Source organism: Cyprinus carpio, chromosome A17 (genome assembly GCF_018340385.1).
Source record: "Cyprinus carpio isolate SPL01 chromosome A17, ASM1834038v1, whole genome shotgun sequence".
Lineage (NCBI taxonomy): Eukaryota > Metazoa > Chordata > Actinopteri > Cypriniformes > Cyprinidae > Cyprinus > Cyprinus carpio.
Window position 1 is genome coordinate 6,447,202 of NC_056588.1, and position 27,772 is coordinate 6,474,973.

Below are 27,772 nucleotides of genomic sequence, written 5' to 3' on the forward strand. Positions count from 1 at the left end.
ATCATTGTCCTCTTTAGTCCAGATGACATGGCGTCCCAGTTTTCCAAAAAGAACTTCAAATTTTGATTCATCTGACCACAGAACAGTTTTCCACTTTGCCACAGTCCATTTTAAATGAGCCTTGGCCCAGAGAAAACACCTGCACTTCTGGATCAAGTTTAGATATGGCTTCTTATTTGACCTATAAAGTTTTAGCCGGCAACGGCGAATGGCACAGTGGATTGTGTTCACCGACAATGTTTTCTGGAAGTATTCCTGAGCCCATGTTGTGATTTCCATTACAGTAGCATTCCTGTATGTGATGCAGTGCCATCTAAGGGCCCGAAGATCACGGGCATCCAGTATGGTTTTCCGGCCATGACCCTTACGCACCGAGATTGTTCCAGATTCTCTGAATCTTTGGATGATATTATGCACTGTAGATGATGATAACTTCAAACTCTTTGCAATTTTTCTCTGAGAAACTCCTTTCTGATATTGCTCCGCTATTTTTCGCCGCAGCATTGGGGGAATTGGTGATCCTCTGCCTATCTTGACTTCTGAGAGACACTGCCACTCTGAGAGGCTCTTTTTATACCCAATCATGTTGCCAATTGACCTAATAAGTTGCAAAATGGTCTTCCAGCTGTTCCTTATATGTACATTTAACTTTTCCGGCCTCTTATTGCTACCTGTCCCAACTTTTTTGGAATGTGTAGCTCTCATGAAATCCAAAATGAGCCAATATTTGGCATGACATTTCAAAATGTCTCACTTTCAACATTTGATATGTTATCTATATTCTATTGTGAATAAAATATAAGTTTATGAGATTTGTAAATTATTCCATTCCTTTTTTGTACAGTGTCCTAACTTTTTTGGAATCGGGTTTGTAGATATACAATATTTATAATAACTACTTGATTCCTTATTTTTGTGATATGCTGGGGAAAACACACATTAGGTGTGTTAAAATCTTACTTTTAAAAGGCTCATCAAAAATTGAATTCCATCAAAGTTTATGTGATTTTTCTCCCAGTACTGAGGGAGCTTTATGGTGAGGGATATTTATGAGGTAGTTTTTTTTTATGTATTACATTCATTTAATAACACAATTATATTTTTAATGTATTTAATTTAATTTTTTCGCCCGCCCAAACGGTCGGTAAAGCCCGCTCTATTTTTGAATTATTCAGGCGCGCGCGGTCACGTGCGCTCATCAGTGACTCGGCGGATGCGCTGCTTCTGCCTGCCTGATGTCCTCCTCGACCAGCCCAAGCAACTGACAGGCCTGCATTGACTTCCTGACGGATTACTGAAACTTTGTAGCTCGAGGAGCAACTTATGTAATTTATTATCATAAATACTCGCAACAGATGCACATATATCCGTGAGTACGACCACTTTATCGTAGATAGATGAGCATATTTAGGTGATTTCTTTGTCTGTGTAACGTTAGCTGCATTGCTGGACTGTTACTTTTTGAACACAAAGTTTAACGTTACAGTTTATAAAGTGCTACACGGTGGAATTTAATGTACTTAACTGTGTCTACATGAGTCATTCGAGGCAGAAGTCCTCTATATTTTGTTGTTTCACTAAATTATATGTTTCTTTAAGGTTCCGTTTATGTGATATACAGAGTCAGGCAGAGAACAGACCTTCAACTGTATGAAAATCAGCGTAGCGTAAAGGAGGGCGTGGGGTTGGTTTGGGTGTGACTTGACGTGATTCTGTCTGTCTGTCTTTCTAAAACAACGTTAAACTGCACAGATAAGAGATGTAAGAAGATGTAATATAACATGTTATTGAAGCCATAACGTTATATTTTCCTTTGGAGCTGGATATTCCGTTTAAGTGACTTTACGGCTTTATTTAATCATCATATGGTGTGTGTGTTTTTTTTTTTTAAATGCTGTTTATGGTCAAATTGTAGGCACTTAAGGTGTGTTTTATCTGTGTAAATGCTGTTTATGGTCAAATTGTATGAAATTATTGTGTGTTTTTGTTTGTATACAATTTATTTTACATATATGTTTTGTTTCATGGACCCACTGCATAACCATCAAGGCCAAAATGGCCAGATGTATTGTTTGTGTATTTTCATATGAAAAGGGTTATGGGGATGCCAGAGAAAGGGTTTTTTTTGTGTATTTTAATATTGAAGGAAAGAGGCTTGTAATCCTTTTTAGGGCGCATCTCTGTAAAGAATAAAAAATGGCATATTTGGCACTGCTTTTCATTCAGTCTCTTGTTTTGAAAGAACCTATGTAGCCATAAGGAATTGTGTGTCATGCCACTTAGAAAGTTATGCAGCATTGCCAGTGTGCAGGGTTTGGCGGAAACATTGCTCTGTAGGGTGGAGTGGTTTGGTGGTTACTAATATTGGCTTGTAACCGAAAGGTGTTTGGTTCAAACCAGCTGCCAGGGTTGATTCATGAACTGTCACCATTTGTGAGCACAGCAAGCCCGCCAAATTCACATAATTACTACAGTTTGTTGTTACTACTATAAAAGCGTCTAGAGTTTTAATATGGGATCTCCTTCCAAAAGGGTAAGATACTGTCTAGGGATGTAATTCTAGGCCTAAAAAAAACCTAAAACCTAAAAAGCTTTGTATTAATTATTTATTATTTTATTAAATTATTTAAATTTAATTGTGTAAGACTTTTTAATTTAACTCAATAATTTTAATTATACTGAATTTAAAAAACACAAGCCAATAAAATAACCACATTTTTATTGAAAGTAACACAATATAATTGGACAGAAAATATATTAATATTAAATATCAATATATTATTTTTATTCAGTTCTATTCAACTGAATCAGATATAGCCTAACTCTTTCTCTTTTGACTAATTATCCAAATAATGTATAGTCACACAAAGCTATGATTTATTTTTTATTTATTTATTTAATTTTTTTTTTTATAAATGAAAGTGTCATTTATTCCTGTGATGGCAAAGCTAAATTTTTAGCGGCCTTGACTCTAGTCTTCAGTGTCAAATGATAATTCAGAAATAAATATGTTGATTTAGTGCTCTAGTGCTTTTTTAATTATCATGAATGTTGAAAACAGTTGTGCTACTTAATATTTTTATGAAAACGGTGGTGATTTTTTTTCCGTGATTATTTGATAGGAAGTTAAAAAAAAAAAACAATTCATTTGAAACCGAAATCTTTTGTAAGATTATAAATGCCTTTTCTTTCAATTTAAAACAATTTAATAAAAGTAAAGCATACCGACCCCCAACTGCTGAATGGTAGTATATATAAATAGGAGAAACTGTAATGCTAGTCATCGCTTTTTTCCGTTGGGTTCATCACAATGCTCAAAATAGCAGCTGTAGGAATGTAAAGTCCCACCTTTTAGTTAAATGAGGCAATCGTGTGTTTGTTTACTCCAGAACGTAAATGTGCATTAGCTGGCCAACCTGAAAATTACTTATCTTTGGCATTAGAGCTAAAAAAAACACAATTTATGATACCATTGTTATTCAGGCTGTATTTCAGATCTGAAATGTTATAGAAACATAATTTTGACCAGATTACTGTTTTTCACCATTCAAGTAGAGAGAGCTGTACTTGAATGACTGTAAATAGCTGCCCAAGGGTGTTACCAGTGAACAGACTTGCCTTAAAGGTACTTTGGATTTGCCAGTTGAGCTCCAGAGACACTTTGGATAAAAGAACCTGCTCTAAGTGTATAAGAGGAATGTATGGTATGGAAAAGGCTTGTCTTTTCTAAATTCACAGCTGTTTTGGATTTTAGCAAATGTGGTCCCTATGTTTTTGCATTAGGTCAGCGTTAACCTAATGACCCAACAAGAGCAGCATGAATTCAGGGAACGTTTGGCAGAAGCCCTGTCCTGGATGCAGGCCATCCAGGAGAAACTTAAAGAAAATGATAACACCCAAGGACCCAGATCAGCACTGGAGGTCCGGCTCCGAGAGACAGAGGTGAGACCTTCCCTGACCTTAGACCTATTGAGGACGTGGTGGTACTGAAATAAAACCATCTTAGTTTCTCAGTTGTGTCTCATATTTGCTAAAAAAGCTCTTGAGATAATTTCAGAAGAGATGCTGTAAAAAAAAAAAAAAAAAAAGAGATGCTGTAAAAAAAAAAAAAATCTGTTTGGCTCTAATTTAGCTGCCTAATAATTTTGGCAGCTGTGGTTGCCAGAATAATTTTGTAAAAAAAAAAAAAAAAATTATATACATATATAACCTGTAAACACATTTACTGAACAAACTTTATATTTTACTGTATAAAACTAATTTACCAACAAGAAAATTGGAATGGAAACCAGTAAAATCAACAAATCACATTGCTTCTAAAATATGTTTTGTATCTTTAACATATACTGACAAGTGACAACCACCATAATAATGCAGGTGGTAAAAGAAAGTGACATGAAGAATCAAATTTCATCACAAGTAGTTATTTATTTAAAGAAATTATTTAAACAAAATACTTTCAAATGTGGAATGTCACAGTGGAATGTCCCAGGGAATTCTGGGAATATCAGTTTACAGTTTTTGACTGTAAATTATACATTGATTTGTTCTTTTTTACTTCTAAAAACTAAAATTAACAGCATTTTACAGTTTTTCCTTGTATATAGTACGGGAACTTACTGTTAACCTATTAACAGTTTTTTTTTTTTTTCTGTAGCATTTTTACAATATTTTACAATTAATTTTTTTACAGTGGATATCTCATCAATTTAAAGTCTCATTAATTTCAATTTTCCATTAAGCAAGACTTTTCTTTGTTGTAAAGAAAATTCATAGCTCAGAGCCAGAAGGTCATGTGAAGATGGACAGGATGTTGGTGGCTTCTGAAGCTCTGCTTCGAAATGGAGATGAAGAGATGAAGAATCAGACTCTTTCGAAACTCAAAGATATAAAAGCACTCTGGGAGGAGACATTAACCTACATCATTCATTGTCACAGGTACAGGCTTTGTCCATACTTAAAAAGGTTTATTACTATATTAAAAGCATTTGCATATAGTGACATTTGCGTTATCACTGTAGCGCTATATTACTACAACCATTGAGGGGAATTGACTATAATTTTGGATCATTTACTTTTATCTATCTATCTATCTATCTATCTATCTATCTATCTATCTATCTATCTATCTATCTATCTCTGTCTATCTATATCTGTCTGTCTGTCTGTCTATATTTCTGTCTGTCTGTCTCTGTCGTCTCTGTCTGTCTGTCTGTCTATCTAGGACAGTTATATTTTATTTATATTAATTGATTTAGCCATCATTACACAAAAATATTTGAGCACAAAATTCCATGATTGACCAATCAGAATCAGAGAGAACCATGGAAATGCTGTGTATTCTCATATCTGAAAATGTATTTATTTATTTGATTATTTTTGTGCCCCTCTGACAGTCGTATAGAGTGGGTGTGGCTGCACTGGTGTGAATACTTGAAGGCCCACGAGGAGTTTGGGATGTGGATAGAGAAGATGCACAGGTCTCTGGAGCCCCTGCTTGAGATGCAACTGGGTCTCCAAGAGAAGCTGTGGCAGGTGGATCATCTGCGGGTCCTTCACAGTGACATTCAATCCCAGGCTGAGTTTCTGAAGAGGCTCCTGGATGAGGCTGCAGCCCTGTTCAACCGCACTGAAGACCCTAGTGTAGATGAGAAGGCTCAGCAGGGTCTTCAAGATGCATACAACCACATTCAAGAACGAGCACAGGTAAAATTTAGTTTTCTTTTCTTATCATTGACAACCACACAGTCAGAATAAATTTGTGTGTGATGAGTCATTTCAGAATGCTTTAGTTTTGAGGGTATTAAGGTAATGCCTTTGTTCTATATTAAAACGCTGCATTCAAAGAATTTGAAATTCTTTGAAGCTGTATTGTATTGTTAATGTTTTATAAGGTTGTTCAGCATGTTAAATAAGTCAAAACAGTCTTTTAATCTTCTGTCTTCTAATTTTTTTGCACTTACTCATGAAGGCCATTCAAAAAATCTAGTCTCAATAAGTTACCATTGTTCTTCAGTTCTCTGTTACTGTCACTGATAGGTTGTAACTTATGTTACTCTTTCTTAGTTATTATGAAAGAGTGAACTATTAGGGGCCTCTAGATATTAGTGAAAATTACACTACCTTTCAAAAGTTTTGGGTAAGCAAAATGTTTCTGTTGTTTTTTGAAAGTCTCTAATGCATTTATTTGATCAAAAATACAGTAAAACAATTACATAGTGAAATATTATTACAATTTAAAATAACCGTTTGCTATTTTAATACTAAACAGCATTTATTTGAAAGATAAATCTTTTATTTATTTGAAATAGAAACTTAGTAATACTGTTTTACTGTCACATTTGTCCAATTTAATGCATCCTTGCTGAATGGTAGTGTATAATTTGTTATTTAACCTATATTATTATTCTTAATGCATAATTCATTTATTGCTGTTATCTGCAGAATTAAGATCATCAAATTGAAAATAGTATTGTAATGTCAGATACATGCCTTTTTTTTTTTTTTTTTTTTTTTTTTTTTTTTTTAATGCATGCAGGAAAGATTAACATTGGCACAGAAAATAGCAGAGGAGCACCAGCAGTACCAAAGTTTCATTGATAAGTTTCAAAGCTGGCTGATGTCTAAAACAGAAGAAGTCAGCCGTTTCAGCGACATGGAGGATACGACAGAAAATAGGCTGAAAGCCCTGCAGGTACAATGACCTACTTATTTGGGGGAGGGGAGGTCAGAATGGTCAAGTGGGAAAATCATTCCTGTTTTGGAAGTCAAACTGTGGAGAAGTCATTCCAGCAACTCAAGTTTAGCACTTGCTAATTTGCGGCCTCATTTTCACTTGGGTCTAGTATATTAAAGGGGTCATATGAAAAATCTGATTACTATGTCTAGTACTAGTAGTATGTCTAGTATTAGTGTCTAGTGAAACAAGAAACCTTGCTGTAAAGCTACCTGAAAAACTATGCACAAGTACACCTAGGACAAAAGCTGTTTTAAATGCAAAGTGTGGTCGCACCAAATGTTGATTTGATTTAGTTAATTGATAAATAAAATCTATTTATGACATTATTTTTGAAAGCACCCTCACTTTACAGCATTTTTACACAAGTGCCTAAAACTTTTCACAGTACTGTAGCTTTGTAGGTGGGTTTCTTGTAGCATCTTTGAGACATTACCACAGTTCGTCTGGATTTAGTCTGTCTCCGTTCTTACCTGTTTCTTCTTGTAATCCCAGACAGACTGGATGATGATGAGATCAGATCTCTGTGGAGCACTGATTGTTGCCAGACTCCTTGTACATACAAAAATCTCACTGTATTATTAAAATTAATGGCAAAAGGAATGTTTGGAAATGTAAACTGTTATTTCCTACTGACACACTAATGCAACATATAGAAATACCTGGCTTAAAAAAAAATTTTTTGTTGGTGAAAATACTAATGGCCTAAGATTTTGTTAGGATACAACTATTTGAAAATCTAAATCCATACTGGTAAAAAAAAGTATAGCCTGAATGCACTGTAAGTCGCTTTGGTTTAAGTCGTCTGCTTTGTGTATAAGTTTCTGCTAAATGCATTATTGTGAATGTAGATTTTGAGGTTGTCCAAATGAAGTTCTTAGCAATGCATATTACTAATAAAAAATTACATTTTAATATATTTACAATAGGGAATTTACAAAATATCTTGATGGAACATGATCTTTACTTAATATCCTAATGATTTTTGGCATGAAAGAAAAATCAATCATTTTGACCCATACAATGTATTTTTAACTATCGCTACAAATATACCCCAGCAACTTAACACTGGTTTTGTGGTCCAGGGTCACATATATTGCACTGTAATATACTCCAGGTTGTTTACCAGCCACTGCTTTCTAAGATCGGTTTATGTTGGATTAAAATTTCACATTCCGTTAAGTATGGAAAATTCTGCACACAGCAGTCATCAGAATATCTTTTCTTCTGTCTCTGAAAATATCAGATTTTTGAAATCATTCTGCAGTCTCTCATTTTAACAGCCGTTTAGGTCAGTGATTACAGCACATTGAAAATATACATAACCGGAAATAACTGAGCTGTATTATTTCAAAATAATGAATACAGCACGGAATAATACAGCATGGAAGTGCGTCATGAGGCTCATTGCAAGAAGTCTATTATTTAGCCTTTAAGAACAAGCAGTAGCTAATTTCACTTCCTTTGATAGTAGGCGGAACTAATGCACAAGCAGCAAACTTATTGGCTGGCACTCGTGTATATATAAAATTTACTAGCCAATGGCGATTCCATTGCCAAGATTTATGTAGAGGGTTGAATGGTCTCATCAGAATTAATAAAACTATGATCTGACGACTCCACTCTGAAATGTTCACACCCTTGGACTCATTTTTTGTTTCCATAGCAATACTTAACACTTTAAAAAGGTTCTATGACTTTGTTGTTGACAGGAAGGTACTGTATCACTTTTTCTTCATCTATTGATTAATCTATCATTACATATAAAAGATCAGCTGTCTCTATCCTGTGCATTTTTTACCACAGTCGTGTTTAATTTGAACACTGGGGGATTAAGGAATGATTTTTCTGTAAAACTGATTTGAAACAATGTGTAGTTTGAAAAGTGCTATACAAATAAACTTGATGTGACTTTCACTGTTGATTATGCTGCCATTTTGCATGTATTTTTATATGACAATGGTCAGAGTTTGACAAAGACGTGAACAGTTGCAGTTGATGGCGCTACATATGGGTGCCTCGGTGTGGAGAGGCACCCACATTCTTTTGCTGTTTTTGTTTGTTTGTTCTGTGTTTAGTCATTCTTTTACTATTAGTTTTACCAGAGACGAACGACTGGACATAAGGCAACACACACCAGACAAAATTATTTTGGTTTTTGATTATTTAGACACTTTGTTGAATGTTCTAGTCGGAGGGGCAGTGGTCCTATTCAAATGTGCACTCAGACGGAAATGAGGGAAGCGTGTCGGCGCGCTGGTTAAGCTCCGCGAACGCGACTTCTGAACAGCGCTTCCTAGTATCCGTTTATCGAATCTCCAATCCCTTCCTAACAAAACGGATTAACTACTTCTCCTCAAACAAGGACTTTTAAAAATCTGCTGCATTGTGCTTCACTGAAACCTGGCTAAGTGAAGCTATTCCGGATGACACATTACATCTGCCGGGCTTCCAGCTGTTCAGCAACGGTACCCAGACTCTCTTTTAATCATTCTTGGGGATTTTAATAATGCAAATCTCTCCTGTGAACTGCCAAAATACAGACAGCATGTTACATGTCCTGCCAGAGGCAATAATATATTGGACCAATGCTACACCACAATAAAAAATGCATATCACTCTGTCCCATGGCAGCTTTGGGGCTCTCTGATCACTTTTTAGTTCATTTTATACCGACCTACATGCAGAAACTGAAATCAGCTAAACCTGTAATAAGGACTGTAAAAAGATGGACTAATGAAGTAGAGCCGGATTTACTGCATTGACTGCACTGATTGGAGTGTTGTTGAAGCTGCCGCCACTGATCTGGACGAGCTCACAGACTGTAACGTCATACATCAATTTCTGTGAGGACATTCTTATCATTCAATAATGATAAACCATGGTTTACTGGGAAACTCAAAGAGCTTTGTCATGCCAAAGAGGATACTTACAGAAGTGGGGATAAAATCTCGTATAACCAGGCCAGGAACAGACTAACAAAAGATATCAGAGTGGCTAAAAAAAGCTGCTCTGAAAAGCTGAAAAAACTGTTTTCAGCCAATGACCCGGCGACAGTCTTGACAGGTCTGAGGAACATCACCAAATACAAGACACCACCCCGGCAGTCTGTGGAGATGATCTGAATGTCTTTTACTGCCGATTCGAAAAGCCCAGTCTTACACCCCACACCCGCTCAGATCTGCATTTCATACATCCACCTAAACCATCCACCCACCCACCCCCCCCCGCAACCCCTCTCCCTCCCTCTTCTACCTTTCAACCTGCGCTTAAGGTATGTGTAGAGGATGTGAACAGGTTCTTCAGAAAACTAGGAAAATTTCAGGCTCAGACGGTTTGTGCTGACCAACAGGCCTCCATTTTCACACAGATCTTCAACAGATCTCTGGAGCAGTGTGAAGTTCCCTGCTGCTTTAAATGCTCCACTATTATTCCGGTTCCCAAAAAAAACAAAATCACTGGACTTAATTATTAAAGACCTGTTGCTCTCACGTCTGTGGTCACAAAGTCGTTTGAGAGACTGGTCTTGGCCTACCTGAAGGACATCACTGGACCCTTGCTGGTTCCTCTTCAGTTTGCGTACAGAGCAAACAGGTCTGTGGACGAATGAGTCAACATGAGACTGCATTTCATCCTGCAACACCTCGACAGACCTGGGAATTATGCAAGGATCTTATTTGTGGACTTCAGTTTGGCCTTCAATACGATCATGCCTGATCTTCTCTAAGCCAAAACTGACCCAGCTCTCCGTGGCCACTTCCATCTGTCAGTGGATCACCACTTTACTGGCAGACGGGCAGCAACTAGTGAGGTTGGGGAAACTCACATCCAGGACCCTCACTATCAGCACTGGTGACCCTCAGGGATATGTGCTCTCCTCACTACTCTTCTCCCTGTATACAAATGACTGCACCTCTAAAAAAAAAACCTCTGTCAAGCTCCTGAAGTGTGCAGACGACACTACAGTCACTGGCCTCATCCAGGGCGGTGAGAAGTCTGCTTACTGACAAGACTGTCTGGTGCAGCCTTAACAACCTGGAGCTAAACACGCTCAAAACAGCGTTATTAATTATGGGTGCAGTTCTGCTTAACCTCCAAGAACTTTACACCTCAACTTTACAGTGAGAAAAAGGGCTGGTAACATCCTTTTTGAACTGTTGCCCTCTTGCCAGTGCTTCAGTGCACTGAGCACCAAAGCAGCCAGACACAAGAACTGCTTTACCCCCCAGGCCATATTCCACCTGAACAATACATAACACTTTTTAGGACTGTACATCAGTAAATAACTTATCAAAACTTTTCATCTATAAATAGCACATATGCACAATCACAATTATGTCTATTGATTGTTTTTTTTTTTTTTTTTTTAATATATATATATATATATATATATATATATATATATATATATATATATATATATATATATATATATATATATATATATATATATATATATATTTATTACCATTTTATATTTCTTATTTATTCTATTCTCTTTATTATTAGTGTTTTATTTCACATTATTACCTTAAATTATATGTATGTCTGCATTATGTCTGTATTTTCTGTACTGGAAGCTCCTGACACCAAGACAAATTCCTTGTGTGTGTACACACACTTGGCAACAAAGCTCTTTCTGATTCTGATTTTGTGTCAACTCACCACATCTCATGACAAGGAAAATTTGGGACCAAAACAAAATAATAATAATAATAATAAAAAAAATTTTTTTTAAATCATACATCCCTGTAATTAATTATATGATCATAGTTATTAATAATTATTTAAAATAATAAATAGTGTGTATATGTGTTAATACAAATCTTTTTGATAATTTAATTTAGTTGTATATTATACTGTGCTATTGTAGTGATATTTATAGACTATACTATAATATTTATTGATATTATTGATATTAATTTTTTGTTTTAGTAATTTAAAAATTTAAATGTGTTAAAGAGTAATTTTTATTATTTTTAATATTTCTATGTATTTTTACAATATATTTATTCTTTACATTTATTAATTTTTTATTTCAGTTTTAGTTTTAGTAAGTTTAGTACTTAAGTTAGTTGCCAAGGCAGGAAGTTTTAGTAATCATTGTATATTCTATTTGCAGTAATTCTTAAATACTGGTCTGTGTACGTCTTTAACAGACGTCTTTGGCCATTGCATTCCATTCCACCTCTCTTGCCATGTTTAGAAAGCCTTGTTGCAAATATATTATAAACAATATGTGAAATTAATGGTAAATAATTCATTATTTTCTACCCATCCAACCTCTATCAGGAACTGGATGCTAGTATAGCCAAAGAAGAACAAACTCTCCAGCACATTGAAAATTTGTCTGAAGCTGTGAAAGCCAACACGTCTCCAGCAGGTGCGGAGAAGATCACAAAGGAGATGGAGGAGTTGAGGCAGGCCTGGCAGAGGTTACGCCAATTGCTGGTTGAGATTCATGGAGAGCTCCAGCGCTCACTGGACTCTGAGAGTGAGTATTCAAACCGTTGTAAGGAGCTGTGGGCGGACCTGGAGCAGCTTCGTACCTTGGTCCAGAAACTCCGCAGTGATCTGGAAAGCAGGGATGGAGAGAGAACTGAGGAACACATGGTAGCTCAATGGAAGACGCACACGGTAAGCACACTGTACATCTCTCTCACCACTCACAAAAAGTCTTCAGATCTCTTGTAGGATACACATGGTGATTATAGCATATTTTTGTGACAGCACATGATTACTACAGTGATTTAGGGAATGGCTTCGGTAAATTCCTATTTGGGGTGAGACCGTAATTTGAGCCATAGTAAAATTAATTCTACAAGTTGTTTTTGGAAGAGTAGTAATGTGGCATACCTCCTACATGTGAGACACACAAGGGCAAATTCACTATACAGTTTTAACACTTTGTGTGCTTTATTTCAGTGCAAACGACCTGCGTCTTATTCATTAACTGCAGTACACATTGGTATAGGGCTTCATTATATGCTATTATCTAAATTTGACCAATTAGATGTTGAGATGCTTTAGTAGTGTCTCTGATTTAAACATCATTAGCAAAAACAACGTCAAAGGTTGTATGTTCACATAGTCGTGTGTGTGTGTGTGTGTGCACTTTTATTTCAGTCCATCAAAGTATCCAATTAGACCAAGCTTGCTGTAAGCAGTAGGGAAAACCAACAAGGATGAAAATCTTTTTTAGATCAATGAAAGCTGTCTGGACCCCATGTGGAGAAATTCTGCATTTATGCCCTGCTTGAATGAGCTGCCTTCAGACACACTGTGTGTACTCATTTCATTGATTAGTTCTCTACGTCCACATTTCAGGGTGTGCGCAACAAGCTTTTTGCAGAGGAGCCTAGGGTGGAACAGCTGAAATCCCGGTTGAAAGAGCTATTCCGATTCCCGCAAGATTCCAAAAGCCTGTCTGATGAGATGCTAGCAGTGGTGAAAGAGTACCAGAGGTGAGCAGCAACCACACATATGCAAAGAGCCTCCAGCAAAGGAGGAACGAGGCGAGGAGAAATACTTTGATTGATATTTTATTAATCATTAGCTGTTGGTAATGTCATTGATAAACATTCTGTCATGCAGACACAATGGGAGGCTCGTCATGTAGGTTTGCATCCTCATTGTGTTACACTCACAATGTGTCAACACTGTCAATGTGATGTCACTCACACAAGTCTAGTCAGCCGTAAATGATGTGTATCCTAAAAGAGTGCCAATGTAAACACCTCAGACAATTAGTGCACTACACACAGGGTTTACTGCATTTATTTATTCATTTGTTTGTGGCAGCCATCTGTTGAAAACTCTATAAGCTCATACTGTATAGGACTACTAAGTAGAGTTGTTTTGTGTTTCCTGTGGCAGTGTGAAAGGCAGATCTTTCAGGTTGTCCTCTGAGAGTGAGATGGCTCTTCGGCAGATACTGCAGGATCCTCTGTATGGCTTCATCCAGTGGAGTCAGGTGGTTTCTCAGGTCCTGGAGGCCTCTGCTGAGGTGACAGATTTCTCCCAAATCGCTCTGCTCGTGCAGCATATAGAGGTAAATTATATTAGTAGCTTTCAACAAAAGTTTTTTTTATTGTTGTGCAAAGAAATGGAGTAAAAAAGTGTCCCTCTAGATACACTTCAATTAAAAAGTTTGGGTCAGTAAGAAAAAGGTCATGGTTTTCACAAAAAATATTGAGCAGCACAACGGTTTTCAATATTGATAATAATATGTGCACTAAATCAGCAAATTAGAATGATTTCTGAAAGATCATGTGACACTGAAGACTGAAGTAATGGCTTCTGGAAATTCAGCTTTGCCATCATAGGAGTAAATTGTATTTTAAAATAGAAAAACAGAAAACTTTAAATTGTAAAAATAATTCACAATATTTCTGCTTTTACTGTATATCGATCAAATAAATGCAGCCTAGATGAGCCTAAGAGACTTCTTTCAAAAACATAAAAAAATCAAAAAAAATTCAGCAGTAGTGTGTTTAAAGCATATTTTTGAAAATAATTATAAATTGTATTAAAATAACCAATTTGCAATCAGACTTTAAGGTTGCATCATGCATCACATTATTTAGTAAAGAACTGTATTTGAATCAAATCATTCAGAACAAATATTAACAAAGAAATATTTAACAGGACATTTTTTTCTGCTAGTATGGCCCCTTCTAAAAAATGTCAAATAAACAAATTAATTAAAAATAAATGAAGATTTAACAAATAATATATTGTTTTTTTTTTTATTTTATTTGCAATAATAGCTGGAATCTGTGTATAGTTATGTAACTCGATAGCTTTAAATTCATAAACACACTTGCTGTAAAATGAGGGCTTACAGCGCAAAACGATTTCTAACTTATTTATAATGTTTGGCCTATTCTAAGTGGTACTTTCCGAGTTATCATAAGTAGTTTTTACCATTTATGTTAGCAAGCTAAAAAACATTACTGTGTGAAACAGAGGTTTGAATCTCTCTTATGTCAGGTTTTTGTTTTTGTTTGTTTTATTTAAGTCAGCCTCTTTTTTTCTCCCCACTCTGAATGTTGTGATGTTTTCCCGTTCAGCTTTTTTGACACCTGATTTGCACTTTGTTTTGAGAAAATAAAGGCTATAGATCCAGTTTATGCCATAATCTGTTGTGGTATATGATTATATTGTTTTTAAGCATTTGCAGGGTTTTTTTTTTTTTTGTCTTAATCTTGGCATCTTAAGTCTGTGTTCGTGCTTTGTTCTCTTTGTAGTTTTTGAGTGTGCTCTTTCTTCTTTTGTTTTATTCTTTGTAGAAGTTACTTAAAAACAGTGTGCAGCTCCAGGAGCGCTTGAGTTTGCTCCAGGTGAAGAGTGATCTGCTCAGCTCAGTTTTTGGCCAAGAGAAAGCCGATGATCTGTTCCAAGAGCTCAGCGGGGATGTGAGGAAGAGAGAGTTACTCCACAGCAATCTCCTAGAGCGCAAGAACCACCTGCAGGTACCCCGCCAGCAACAGTTTAAAATTTTACTGCTGTATGTACAGACTGTAAATGCCTGAGCTACTTTAACGCTCTTCACCCCGCCATTAGCCATAACATGCACAGTCTTGCATAAAAGAAAATGTGCCCTGTTTATTAGTGTAAATGTATGCAGGAAAAAAATATAGTATTTTTTTAGTTACTTTATTCTTCATTAAATACCACACCTTTAGGTGTTGTTTTAAATCAATGAGACTTTTTTTTTATTCAATTATTATTCAGTAGCTTCTATATCGCTTTCTTATAAATATTTTGTTTAATGTTTTATTGTGTTTTTATTTTTTGATTATCATGATATAAATGTATTCTTATATCGCCCACTAATATCTTATTTTATTTGATTTTCAGATCATCATGATATAAATGTTTTCTTATGTCACCCACTGATAAATTATTTTATTTATTTTTATTTTATTTTCAGATTATTATGTTATAAATATATTGTTATATCACCTACTGATAGATTTGTTTATTTTCAGATTATCATGATATAAATTTATTCTTATATTGCCCATTGATAAATTATTTTATTTTATTTTCAGATTACCATGATAGAAATATGTTGTTATATTGCCCACTGATAAATTATTTTATTTTATTTTCAGATTACCATGATAGAAATATGTTGTTATATTGCCCACCAATAGAAATTTGTTCTGTCTGGTATTAGTAAGAAATATTAAAAATAGCGCTTGACAGTATTTCAAAAGGGATGCAGATCCCTGTCTTAAACTTTATACATATTGTCTAAACACCCCAAACCATGTGGTATCCTATGAATGCCCTTAGGGTTTGATATCAAAGACAAAGGACTTTTCTGACACCTATGACTCCATACACAAAAAACTGACCTCCGTAAAGGAGAGGTTCAACATGACGGATGGACTTCAACCTGATATTCTTACCAAGAAGACCCAGGCCGACCAACTCAGGGTGAGCAGCAGAAAATATAGCTGTTTCCGACTTCAAACATGTTTTGCTATGCATGCAGCTTTTTGAGTTTCTTTTTAAACAGCTGTTTTGGTTTTAATCTCTGCATGTGATATGCTGTAGACGTACAGTGACTTTTGATTTGATGGTCTTTTGACACACACTAAAAGAGTCATGTGAATAATTAAAGGAGCTAGGAGTTATGTCATGTGGAGCTCAATGTGTTTGCACTGATTGATCAGAGTGACTTATCCAGGTGTGAGTGGGAAAGACTCGCTAGTAGCAGACTGAATGTAAAATGAATGTGCATCTCTCTGCAGGTCATTAGAAAGGACTTAGAAGATTGTGAAGCCCATATCATAGCTCTCGAGACACTGGTGTCATCCAGCCCTGCAAACAGGACAAAGTTTGAGCGTCTCTATGCGAACTGGAAACTGCTTTATAAGGCAGTTCGGGTAAGATTTGTTCTGCTCAAGATTCTTCGAATTTCCTGTCTATGGTTGTAAATTTAATTCAAGTTGTAGTTCATCCAAAAATGAAAAATCTGTCATCAATTAGTAACCCTCATATTGTTCCGAAGTCTCTTTTGCTCACTAAGACTGCATTTATTAGATCAAAAGTACAATATAAACAGTGATATTGTAAGATATTATTATAGTTTAAAATGAATGTTATCTGTTTAATTCTTTTAAAATGTAATTTATTCCTGTGATGGTAAAGCTGCATTTTCAGAAGCCATTACTCCAGTCTTCAGTGTCACATGATAATTGTGATTTATTTCTGTTATGTTATAGTATGGGGTTCAAGAGAAATTTCTTATTATTATTTTTAGCGTTGAAAACTGTTTTTACTGTTCGATATTTTTGTGGAAACCATAATACATTTTTTATCATGATTTGTAGATGAATAGAATGTTCAAAAGAGCAGCATTTAATTGAATTAGAATTATTTTAAAAAAAAAATTAATGGAAATGATTCTATGGGACAATCAATCAAAAAGAGTTGTTATGGAATTTACAAAAGGGTGTCTAGGAATAAACATGAGAAAGCTTTTCTCAGATGTGTAGTCTATTCTAAATTTCAACCAATCGTATTATCATGCTCATGCATCACCCTTACAACTGTACAAGTATTGTGTGAACATGATTTATTACATCCTGTGCCCAGGCAACCATGATACAAAACAAAACCGTAAAAAGAATTTTACAATAACTGGGATGAATGTATCTATGGAGTTAAGAATTTGAGAGCTGTTGCAGGGGGAAGATTTTCATCTGCAGTGAATTTTCTTTTTTGAAAGACCTATTACTCAATATTCATAATATTTTTATTTTTAATTGATAGAAATACAAAATTTAGAATAATGAGGAGAGGCTACAAATCTTTTTACTAGCCACTTCTAAAATTCCCAACTTCACAAGTGATTTTGATTTAACCCTGAAGATCTGTGGAAACTGCTGCCATCACGCCCCAGTTTCCATATCTCCCGCCGTGTGTTGATCATGATGATGATGAAGATGACGACTATGAAGGCCTTGATCAAACCTCCTTATTTCAGTTTTAATGCACAGTTGTGTCCTGAAGAGATTTTTTCTTTTTCTTTTCGGAAAAGATACCAGAATTTATTGCATTAAAATCCTTCTCACGTCTGTTTCGGGTTCATAATGTATGTGTGTATTTATGTGTATATGTGTTGGTGATCCTGCAGATGAAGGTGAATGAAAGTGAGGAGAACATTGCAGAACATGAGAGTTTCCATGACAATATTCTGAATATGGAGAAGTGGTTAATGATCATGAGACAGAAGCTAGAGTCGTTCTGCGGATCAAATGGGGAATGGAGCATCGATAACCGCCAGCATGAGGCTGAGGTACACCAAGAGAAACAATTATGGCTTAGTTACTACACTTTAAAAAAAAAAAATCTGTAACAACTTTTTGATATAAAGCATGGTATTCCAAAACAACATTCAAACAATGTGCAAACTAGGCTTTACAACACTTTTTTTTTTTTCTTTTTTTTTTTTAAGTATGCTGTTTTTAACATTGTGTGCTAAAAAGCATATTATGATTTATATAAAGAGTTCACACACAGTCATAAAAGCGAATGAATGTTTGCCTGTGTATGCAATGTGCATGTCTTTGTAGCATTTTAGACTCTAACTTGTTTCACTGTTGTTTTCCTTTAGAGGGCACTAGGAGAGTTTCCAGAGAAGGAGCTTCAGCTTCATCAGACAGAGGCTCGGGGTCAGACCGTGCTGGCCAGAACCTCTGATGAAGGCAAAGTTCACATCCAGCAAGACCTTAAACGCCTCAGAGAGACCTGGATGTCCCTCCACACACTTAGTCTCAATCTTTACAGGTTAGAAGTAGTAATGCTTGCAGTAGTAGTGGGTGTTGTTAGTATCAAGAAAAACTATGACTCAAGGACCATAACCTGTTAAACAAGCCTCATAGAAATTACAGCAGACATATTTCACATTCTAACTGTACTGCACCCAGTTCACCTGGTCAACTTGATTTTAATTATTGTTGATTGTTTTGTGAATCATTGCTGTGTTCTCACTATGTTTACTAGTCAGAAGTTGAGGAAAAAGATCCAGAAATTAGCATTTACTGTTAAACTAAGTATTTTAAAGGTGATATGTGTAATATTTCAGTTTAAAATACTTCAAAATAGACAAATACCGGCTGATTAATCATTGACCTGGTCACTATATCTCACTTTAGCACTAATCAAGATAAAATAAAAATTATATTTTTGACAACCTATTTATTACTTTAACCATAACTTGCTAGGCTTCTGAATGGACATGCTGCCACAGGCGACCAAGATCCCCAATTACAGAGAACTGAGTTCCTGGACAGATGGGCAGAAGGGCATCACCAGGGAATGGATTCGGACTTTGAAGTGGGACTTGCCAAAGGAGATGAAGGAACAGGCCAGCATCAGAGATCCTACCACGGACCAGAATCAACAGGGCACCTAGAGCTGGAGAGAAACATGGAAGCAGAACCAGATCGACGAGCAGGAGGTTCAGAGGTCTGGAGAAGAGAGTGGATTTACCAAGACCAGTCCATGGATGATGAAGTGGATGCAGTCATATCTGGAGGTGACCATAATGTGAACAGGAAGAGGATTGGGATGGATGAAGGTGACTTGCTCAGGAGCAGTGGTCAGACTGGGGAATGGGTTGAACAACACATACATGGTTCTGGGATTGAAGACCTTGATATAAAAGGTGGATACAGCTTTTTAAGTGGGACTGACTCTGATGCACAGAAAAGGATGCGGCAGTCAAAGATCCCCCCTGATGACACTCAGGTTAGGATGATTCAAATATGATTCTTGTTATTTTGACAGTCTTATAAGGCTGGGACTTATCTCAAAATATGCTATGTATGTGCAGTGATTTTGTTTGCAATATAATTAAACTCCAATATTATTTTCAGTCTCTCCTTGTCTTTTGACTTAGTATAACGAAGTCTTTGATTTAAACAAAAGTAGCAAAATGGCTTTATATAAATAGTAGGAACTGTTATAATTCAAAGTTTCAAACATTTTACATGAATTACAAGAATAAATTGCATTTTAAAATATATCAAAATAGTGAAAAAATTATTGAATTGGAATAATATTTCACAGTATTACTGTTTGAATAAATGTAGCCTTGGTGACTTTAAGAAACTTAGAAACTTCTTAAAAAAAAAAAAAAAACTCCCAACATTTGGATAGTAGAGAAAATGAAAAGTATTGTTTTGTTTATTTAGCAAGGAAAACATGCCTTTATTATTTTAAACTAGATTTTTACTTTAATTTACATTATTAAACATGTTGAGTCATACTCTTGAGACTGGTACTATTTCAGAGCAAATACCTAAAAAGAGATGTGCAATAACATCAAAAGACTTAAAAAAAAAAATCATAATATTATGATCATATATTATTATATTCATAATATAATATAATAATATATATAATCATGTCTCTTTTCATTTCTGCTGCAGATGGGCTCTCAGGGGCCCCAACATCATGCTGATATGGAGGCCCAGAGGAGGGTGTTTGAAGCGTGGCTTCTCGAGGAAAATGACAAACTCACAGGAATTCTGAACAACCAAAGATCCTTGAGCGATAAAGAACTGAGGATAAGACAGAATACACTCAAGGTTGGTGGTGTTTATTAAGTTTTTTTTTGTTTTCTTTTTTATCTGTTTTTGATTAAAGTTTCATGTGGAGTCCAAAATATCAAAAAGTGTTAGAGAGTAAAAAACAATCTTTGATAGCTTTGATATCTTATTCAACAAAGCGCAGTGTGATGTTTTACTGTGGTCACAAAGAAAATGCTGGATAATTTTCAGTATTTGAAGCTACATGTCTGTGGAAATCTGATGTGTTGTGTGCCATACGTACGTTTACATCATTGCCGTTGTGGATCTGTGAAGCTTTGAAAGGCTTGTGCTCAGGTTTTACCCCAGGCTTGGAAAAATTCAAACTTCACAACTACCTGGAAGCTGTCATATCTGATGACAGCTGAACTGACTGACAGCCAGTGTCACATTGACTCTTTTTGTTCATAGCTCTGATTTGGGAAAGCTCTTGAATGGCAATTTTTAGGTGGTCTTCCTGTTGAATATCAATCATTTGCATATTGTGCTCTGTGGGGAAAAAAAGCCACATTGAGATTATTTTCAGGTAATTAAATCTCCCCCACAGCTGACAAAGTGCCTAGATGCTTCAATGCTAAGACCTGACTTTATGTTAGCAGGAACTTCTTCCTTCTCCATTAATAACTGTTGTTAATTCAGACACTTTTACTTATAGGCATGACTTAGAGATTGTTAGTATAATGTGCTCATAAAGTGGTAAAAAATCTATTGGATATTATTCTATGTGGACTAAAATTAAAATTTTATCTGCCATTTTTTTTCTGTAAAGAAATTGTTAAATTACACAGTAATGTCATTGAAAACTGATGACTATGAATCAGATTTGCTTATCAGTCAACTGGAAAGATGAAAATATAAAGCAGCACATTTGTTTTCAGCATTAATAATGATAAGAAATGTTTCTTAAACGCCAAATTAGCATATTAGAATAATTTCAGAATTGTGGAATAATGGTTGCTGAAAGTTCAGCTTTGCCATCAGAGGAATAAATTAAATTTTTATATATATTTAAATAGAAACAGTTATTTTAAATTATATTCATATTTCACAATACTTATTTACTGTATTTTTTATTAAATATTTAATAATGTTTTCAAAAACGTAAAAAATAATCAAAACCCCAACCTTTTGAACGGTACTGTATTTGCATCACAAAAACTGCAAAAGCTTGTTTTGTAATATTGTTGGCATCAAATTTCTAAGGCAGGATTGGTCTGTAATGTTTTTTGTAAGCAAAGGGTTAACCTACACAAACCCTTCATAGTAAATTTGTCATGAAAATTATTATTATTATTATTATTTTATTTATTTTTTTATAGGGTTTACATGCCGGTGTAGCCTGGGGTCAAAGTCAGTTCCAGAAGTTGATGGCCGGTCAGCAGAGTACCTCAGCGGAGGAAGACGTGGAACTAGAAGAGCTGCATTACCGCTGGATGTCATACAAGTCCAAACTTAAAGAGGCTGCTGACCTCAGAGGTCTGCTGAAACACAAGGTACAAAGAGAAAATCTGTGACAATTGTTTTTCTTTTATTACTTTTTTACTTTTTAATTTTAAAGTTTTGTTTATTCATTTAATTCATTTATATTCTTTAGTTATGTTATATTAGATTAGATTAGATTAGATAAGATTATGCATTTATAATAAAAATATTATTCAACTTTTATTAACTTATTTTATTATTATTATAATAAACTAACTTTCCCTTAGGAAGGTATTTTTCTTTACATTATTTTTACATTACTTTTTTTTCCTTGTGCCATAAAAAAAAATATTTTTAATGTAAAGCCATAATAAATCCCTTCAGTTTTTAAAAATGGGGAATAACATTTTTATAATAACAGTAAAGAGCCGTATATGATCTACTACATTATTTCGCAATGCAGATTTTGTTGTAGTATCATGTGTCCACCAGAAGGGGGTAGCAGATTATAGCTGGATGCAACTAACTAAACCTAATGTTTCTGTTTGTTTCAGGGTGTCAGTGGACAAGGACAGGAGCATGTCCGAGCTGGAAAGGTAGGTTTTATTCTTTGAAAGTAGGCCTTGATGTTGTGAGTGGGCATGTGTTTAAAGTGGGTTTCAGAATCTCTCTGATCTGACAGTGGAGAATGTTTAAAGCCTTTTTGAACAGAAAATATTCCCTTTTCATGTCTAGAACAGAATAGAAAGCAGTGTTTATTTATTGACACCAACTGAGGCTGGTAGACTTTGTTTCTGAGATGTAACAATGGCATGTGATTTAATAATTTTGAAAGAAGGTGCTCATTTAGCAGTTTGAATCAACTGTATACTTCTTCTTTCTTGTTAAATATTGTTTCACTCTGAAATAAGTCAAATTATGGACACACAATGATTTTTGAATGCTGTTTCATGCCGACTTTAAGAGTTTGTAAGCACTCTCAAGTAGTGGTCGACCGATATTGTTTTTTGACAGCCGATGCCGATATCTTGGAAAGCAGGGGGGCCGATAGCCAATATAAAGCTTATATAATTTATTTTTTATTATTATTACTATTTGAGAAATTTGAAATCATTTGACAATGGATTAAAAAATAAATGTGTAAAATAAACATACTTATACTTTAGATGACAAAGTATTTTTTCACAAATAAATATTTAATAAAAATATAATTAAAAAGGAAGTAAACACTGTAACCAACAGGGCACTTAGTATTCTGGGAAGTTTGTGTCCATTGGGAATCATATTGTTCAAATAAAGCAAAGGTAACACTAATTTTTCATACAGCGCAGAGTGAAAATGACATGAATATTACAGTGGGCAAATGCATAAAGTGCAGCATAATTTGAAATCACGAGTTTAAAGCATTCTATTCGCACGGACCGACCAACACACAGAGAACACGCGATCATGCTGGATAAAATTGCACACTTCACAAGATCTCACAGCTGGATTTGACTAAGTTTGCAAGGTTTGTGAAATTAAATGTTCATTAGTCATTCAAAGATTTGTTTAAATGATATAAATGCATATTTTCTTAATGCTGATGGCAGACGAGAAAGTATTAATAATGTTTGCCTTTCTGTTACTAATGATATAAAAGCAATCGTTATAATACTTTCTGTATACATTAATTCCTTTGTTTAACCGTTCTATCAGATTATTAGACAGAACTGTTAACAACGACAATGAACAAGAGGGAGAATGTAAGCACTGTGTGCTCAGGCGCTGCCGCTCTCAGCACCGTCAAAATAAAAGTATTGGCCAAGCAGAAAAACTTATCGGCCAATGCCGATATTTGAAAGATGCCGATATATCAGTCGACCACTACTCTCAAGTGAAGTGAAACACTGTTCAGCTGGATTAGTAGGAGGGATTTGAAATAGAGGCTCATGAATAGCACTTAGAAACACTGAATCAAAGCATCGTCTTAGCCCCCAAAAACAAATGCTATTTTTTGGCTCTGTGGGCCTCTTAAAAACATCAAGAAGGTTGCTCCAACACATTTGTCTGGGGAGCGTGTTTACCTTTCTCAGTAATTTCTTAATTTTCTCAGCGTTCACACCTTTTTTAATACCTCTTCTCACTCCTTCACTCTCTGGCCATCTGTTCATGAACTGTCATGTCTGCTTGAGAAGAGATGCAGGTGCCCTGCTGACTGCATATAAAAGGCTGCTCTGAGTTTGCCTGCATTATTTACATACGCAGATATTAGTGGATGGAGATAGAAATGTTGTTTTGCACATGGAGCATTGCCATCCAATTAACAAGGCTATTCACAGATGCTTTGGTTGAGTTAGTTCTGCAAAATGAGAAAAAAAACTCATTTGGAATTATTTTGAAATGGAGCATCCGAAATTAATTAGGAGTATATATATATATATATACACAGTATAGAGAGAGAGAAAGAGAGAGCGAGAGAGAGAGAGAGACACTTCTTTATCATTCTTGCTTTGTGACATGGTGCTCCATCATGCTGGAAAATGCTGCACAGATCATCACCAAATTGCTCATGGATCGTTGGAGGAAGTCGTTCTTGCAGGATGTTTTGATACCATTTTTTTATTCATGGCAGTGTTTTTGGCAGAATTATGAGAGAGCCCACTCCCTTGCTTGAAAAGCAACTCCACATGGATGGTCTCACTGTTGGCACGTCACAGGACTCATGGTAGCGGTCACCTTTTCTTCTCCAAACAATCAATTTTTTTAATTTTTTTAAAAAATTACGTTTATTTTTGGCCAATGAAGCTTTTAGCAATTATTTAAGATGCATCTGATCACTCTACACAATAATCTAGAAGCAATGTGAATGAACACCAAAACAGCTTAAGCAGCAAACTTTGCAAAACATAAAATTGATGTCACTGCCAAAACTTTTGGCCATGACTGTACAAAAAACATCTTACCTCTGTGCTTGCCAACAAGGGTTTCTGCACCAAGTACTAAGTAATGTTTTGCTTGGGGATCAAACACTTATTTCACTCACTCTATACATTAAAATAAACCTACCATAAAAATTACAGACCATGCATTTTTTTGTAAGTGGGCAAACTTACAAAATCAGCAGGGGATCAGAAAAATATTTTCCCCACTGTATGTTGTCCTATTGTATGATTATCAAGCAAGAACGATACGATTGTTGATCTGTAAGAACACCCTGTGGTTCTATAGCCTAAATTACACCAGGCCTGAGCACTGCTGTAATTACTTTTCTGTATAATTATATTGTCCTGAAAAGAGGCTGACAAAAGAAGAGTGTGGAAAAATTCAGCTTTTCATCCACCCACATTTCCTCCTCCTCACTTTCTCATACTTCTACACTGTCTCTCAAACACCCAGAGAGAAAGAGTTCCCATGTTCCTCAGCTTTGCTACAGTTAAATAGAAAGGGTTGTATAAAGTTCAGATATCTCACAGCCCGGCGCTCAGAGCAATGTCGGTTGTAGAGCAGCTGTGGGTGGACATTCACTCCCACAGTTCTACAGAAGCTTGAAAAACATCCTTATTTTTTTAGGTATTCATTTGTCTGTGCGAATGTTTTTCGGCATCCAGTGAGTCATGGAAAAATGACTCAATTATAGTGATGTTTTTTTATCAGTAGTATAATGCTAATGAATGAGAGATGGGTGTTGTGTTGCTGCATTAAGTCACAAGCCAGGATCTATATTCTTGTCAAAGTTTTCTTTTTTGCAATGTCATGATTTGGAGGAATTAAATGAGATTTATATGGAATGTTTCTGCCCTTTTATCATCCACCAGAAGAAAAGTATAAACTTAGAAAAGTAAAACATTTTCTTTATGTTCTTGTTGGCAATTTAAAATTACTCTCAAAACTCTCTCTCTATACTCAGAATTTGAGCTTATTGTGTGTTCATATTATTTTTGTAATAAATCTAGTGAGTCATCTACCTTGGCGACAAAGACTTTAGAAATACTAAGACTGTTCACCCATATAACCATGAGTGGGATAAATAGCAACGCTTAATATTGTGGAATAAATCCGGTCTTCTAAATAAAAGAGCCATTCAACCATTGGAAAAGTCATTGCGTTACTGCAGGTCCGGTCGTGTCCTGAGATGAGTGCTTAGGACTGCACATGCACATTGGCTGGGCCAACCTGAAATTTACGCATTTTAGTGTTATTTGAGGACAAAAAACAATATTAATGGACAGTTCCTGTCAGATTCTATTGCTGATTTTAAATACGTTATTTAAATATGTATGAGTTTGGCCAGCAGTTTTTGAGATTTTGCCACTCAAGTAGATAGGAGTTGGCCTTGCATGCCCAAAATAGCTGCTTGGAGGCACTGCTAATATGTCCAAGTGAACTGACTTTCCTTGAAGAGACTTTGACAACACTTGGCACAAAAACTTTTTAAAATAACATTTTAAAAATCCTTTTAGAATAAGATAAACCCAGAATGTACTGGAATAAGATCACTCAAGGTTTTTATCCAAGAAAGGAAAAAAGTAGATTATTTTATACACAACTGAAAAACATCTGTAGAAGTTTTTTTTTTGTGTGTGTGTGCTATTGAAGCAAGGATTCCCAGACTTTTTTGTCAGTTGAACCCCTATGACTTAAAGTGTTTTCTTGAAGTACCCCCTGAGATATTGTTAATATTGAGATAAGTTCATATTTCAATAATTTAACAACAAATGTACATGTTCACGGTTCTCAGATGTCGGTTAATGTTCACAATGTCATGTCAATGTCATACAATTAAATTTTATGTGAGCAATGGCCAAAGTTGAGCAAAGTTGAGCAGTGACTGCAGTGAAACTAGCGTGATTTAAACTTTTGGACACTTGTAGTTAAGTAGAAACATCTACAATGTTATTTGGTGACCTCTAGAGTGAAAGATCCTGAAGAAACTCAAGGTTTTGTAGTAGAGCCATTCAACATGTGACAGCATCTGTGTTTTGTGTGTGTTGCAGGCGAACAGTGGTCTCAGCTTCCTGTACCGTGTATGTCGTGTGGCTCTTCCTCTCCAGCTCCTGTTGTTGGCCCTGCTGCTGCTGGCCTTCCTGCTGCCCATGATGGACGAGGGCACCAGCTGTTCACTATCCAACAACTTCGCCCGCTCCTTCAACATCATGCTCCGCTACGACGGACCTCCACCCACTTAAGTGTCAACAGCAGCTTTTTAAGAAATACGGCAATCTGCGCTTGTGTTTATCTAACAAATACTTATATTTTTTTATCATTGTTCCGTTAATGTTTGAAGTCATTTTATTTTTGGACCTCAGCTGGTCTCGCTCCACTGTACACCCACCGGTGGACCCAGCACATCAGAAAGCGTGTGTGTATGTGTGTGTGTGTGTGTGTGAGAGAGAGTAAAGTGTTTGTTTGTTTGTTTGTGTGGGAGTTAAATATATGCTCAACATGATTCAAGCTGTTCATTTCTCTACAGGCGTTTGGATAAACCAATGCAACTTATACAAAGATCAAAACTCCCTTAAAGACATCTACTCAGGATCCATCGCAAGTCCCTCATGTTTTTATTCATACCACTTGTTCAGATTCTTTTGTTTTTTGTTTTACTCAGGTCACTCAAAAACTAAACTCTGTTTGATGATAGGATATAATTTTTTACTGTGTTGCGTGTATTGATTCTGATGTCATAGATAAGACTATCATCTAAAAGTTTCAAAACTAAGCTCAGTTTAAAATGCTCTTCATATAGGTTAGATTTAGAAGTGGAAAAGGTCCAAATCAACACAGATATTCCTGTATCACTCCAGAGCAAAGGTGCTGTGCACATGCGCTCTTAGAATAGAGAGCTTTCTTTCAACGTTTTTTGGAAGTCGTGATTGCAGAATCACATTGTTGAGCTTTAAGACTGGCATTGGTTTGCCTCTGATTGTTGTTATTGGTTATTGTAAGTGTTTTGCAGGCATAGATTATGGAGTAAAAATACCCCTGTTTGGGGAGAATGTCCTTTTTTGAACCAAAGTTTGGAACT

At 35.6% G+C, this 27,772-nt stretch overlaps 1 protein-coding gene across 2 annotated transcripts; it reads left to right on the top strand.

Annotated features, from left to right (window-relative positions):
• The first annotated feature begins 1,175 nt into the window (after positions 1–1,175).
• Positions 1,176–27,144, top strand: LOC109057069 (nesprin-3-like). 2 transcript variants are annotated; one of them, XM_042773764.1, is made up of 18 exons: positions 1,176–1,369; positions 3,784–3,942; positions 4,766–4,938; positions 5,397–5,706; positions 6,539–6,694; positions 12,029–12,373; positions 13,064–13,200; positions 13,613–13,787; positions 15,028–15,210; positions 16,040–16,183; positions 16,501–16,635; positions 17,889–18,050; positions 18,369–18,541; positions 18,979–19,504; positions 20,188–20,346; positions 21,666–21,839; positions 22,323–22,364; positions 26,745–27,144. In XM_042773764.1, the coding sequence occupies exons 2-18, from the start codon at positions 3,799–3,801 to the stop codon at positions 26,934–26,936; spliced, it is 3,330 nt and encodes a 1,109-aa protein (XP_042629698.1). In that variant the 5' UTR covers positions 1,176–1,369; positions 3,784–3,798; the 3' UTR covers positions 26,937–27,144. The 2 variants fall into 2 exon arrangements, with proteins under 2 accessions (XP_042629698.1, XP_042629697.1); XM_042773763.1 differs by lacking the exon at positions 1,176–1,369 and adding an exon at positions 3,555–3,704.
• Positions 27,145–27,772: the final 628 nt, after the last annotated feature.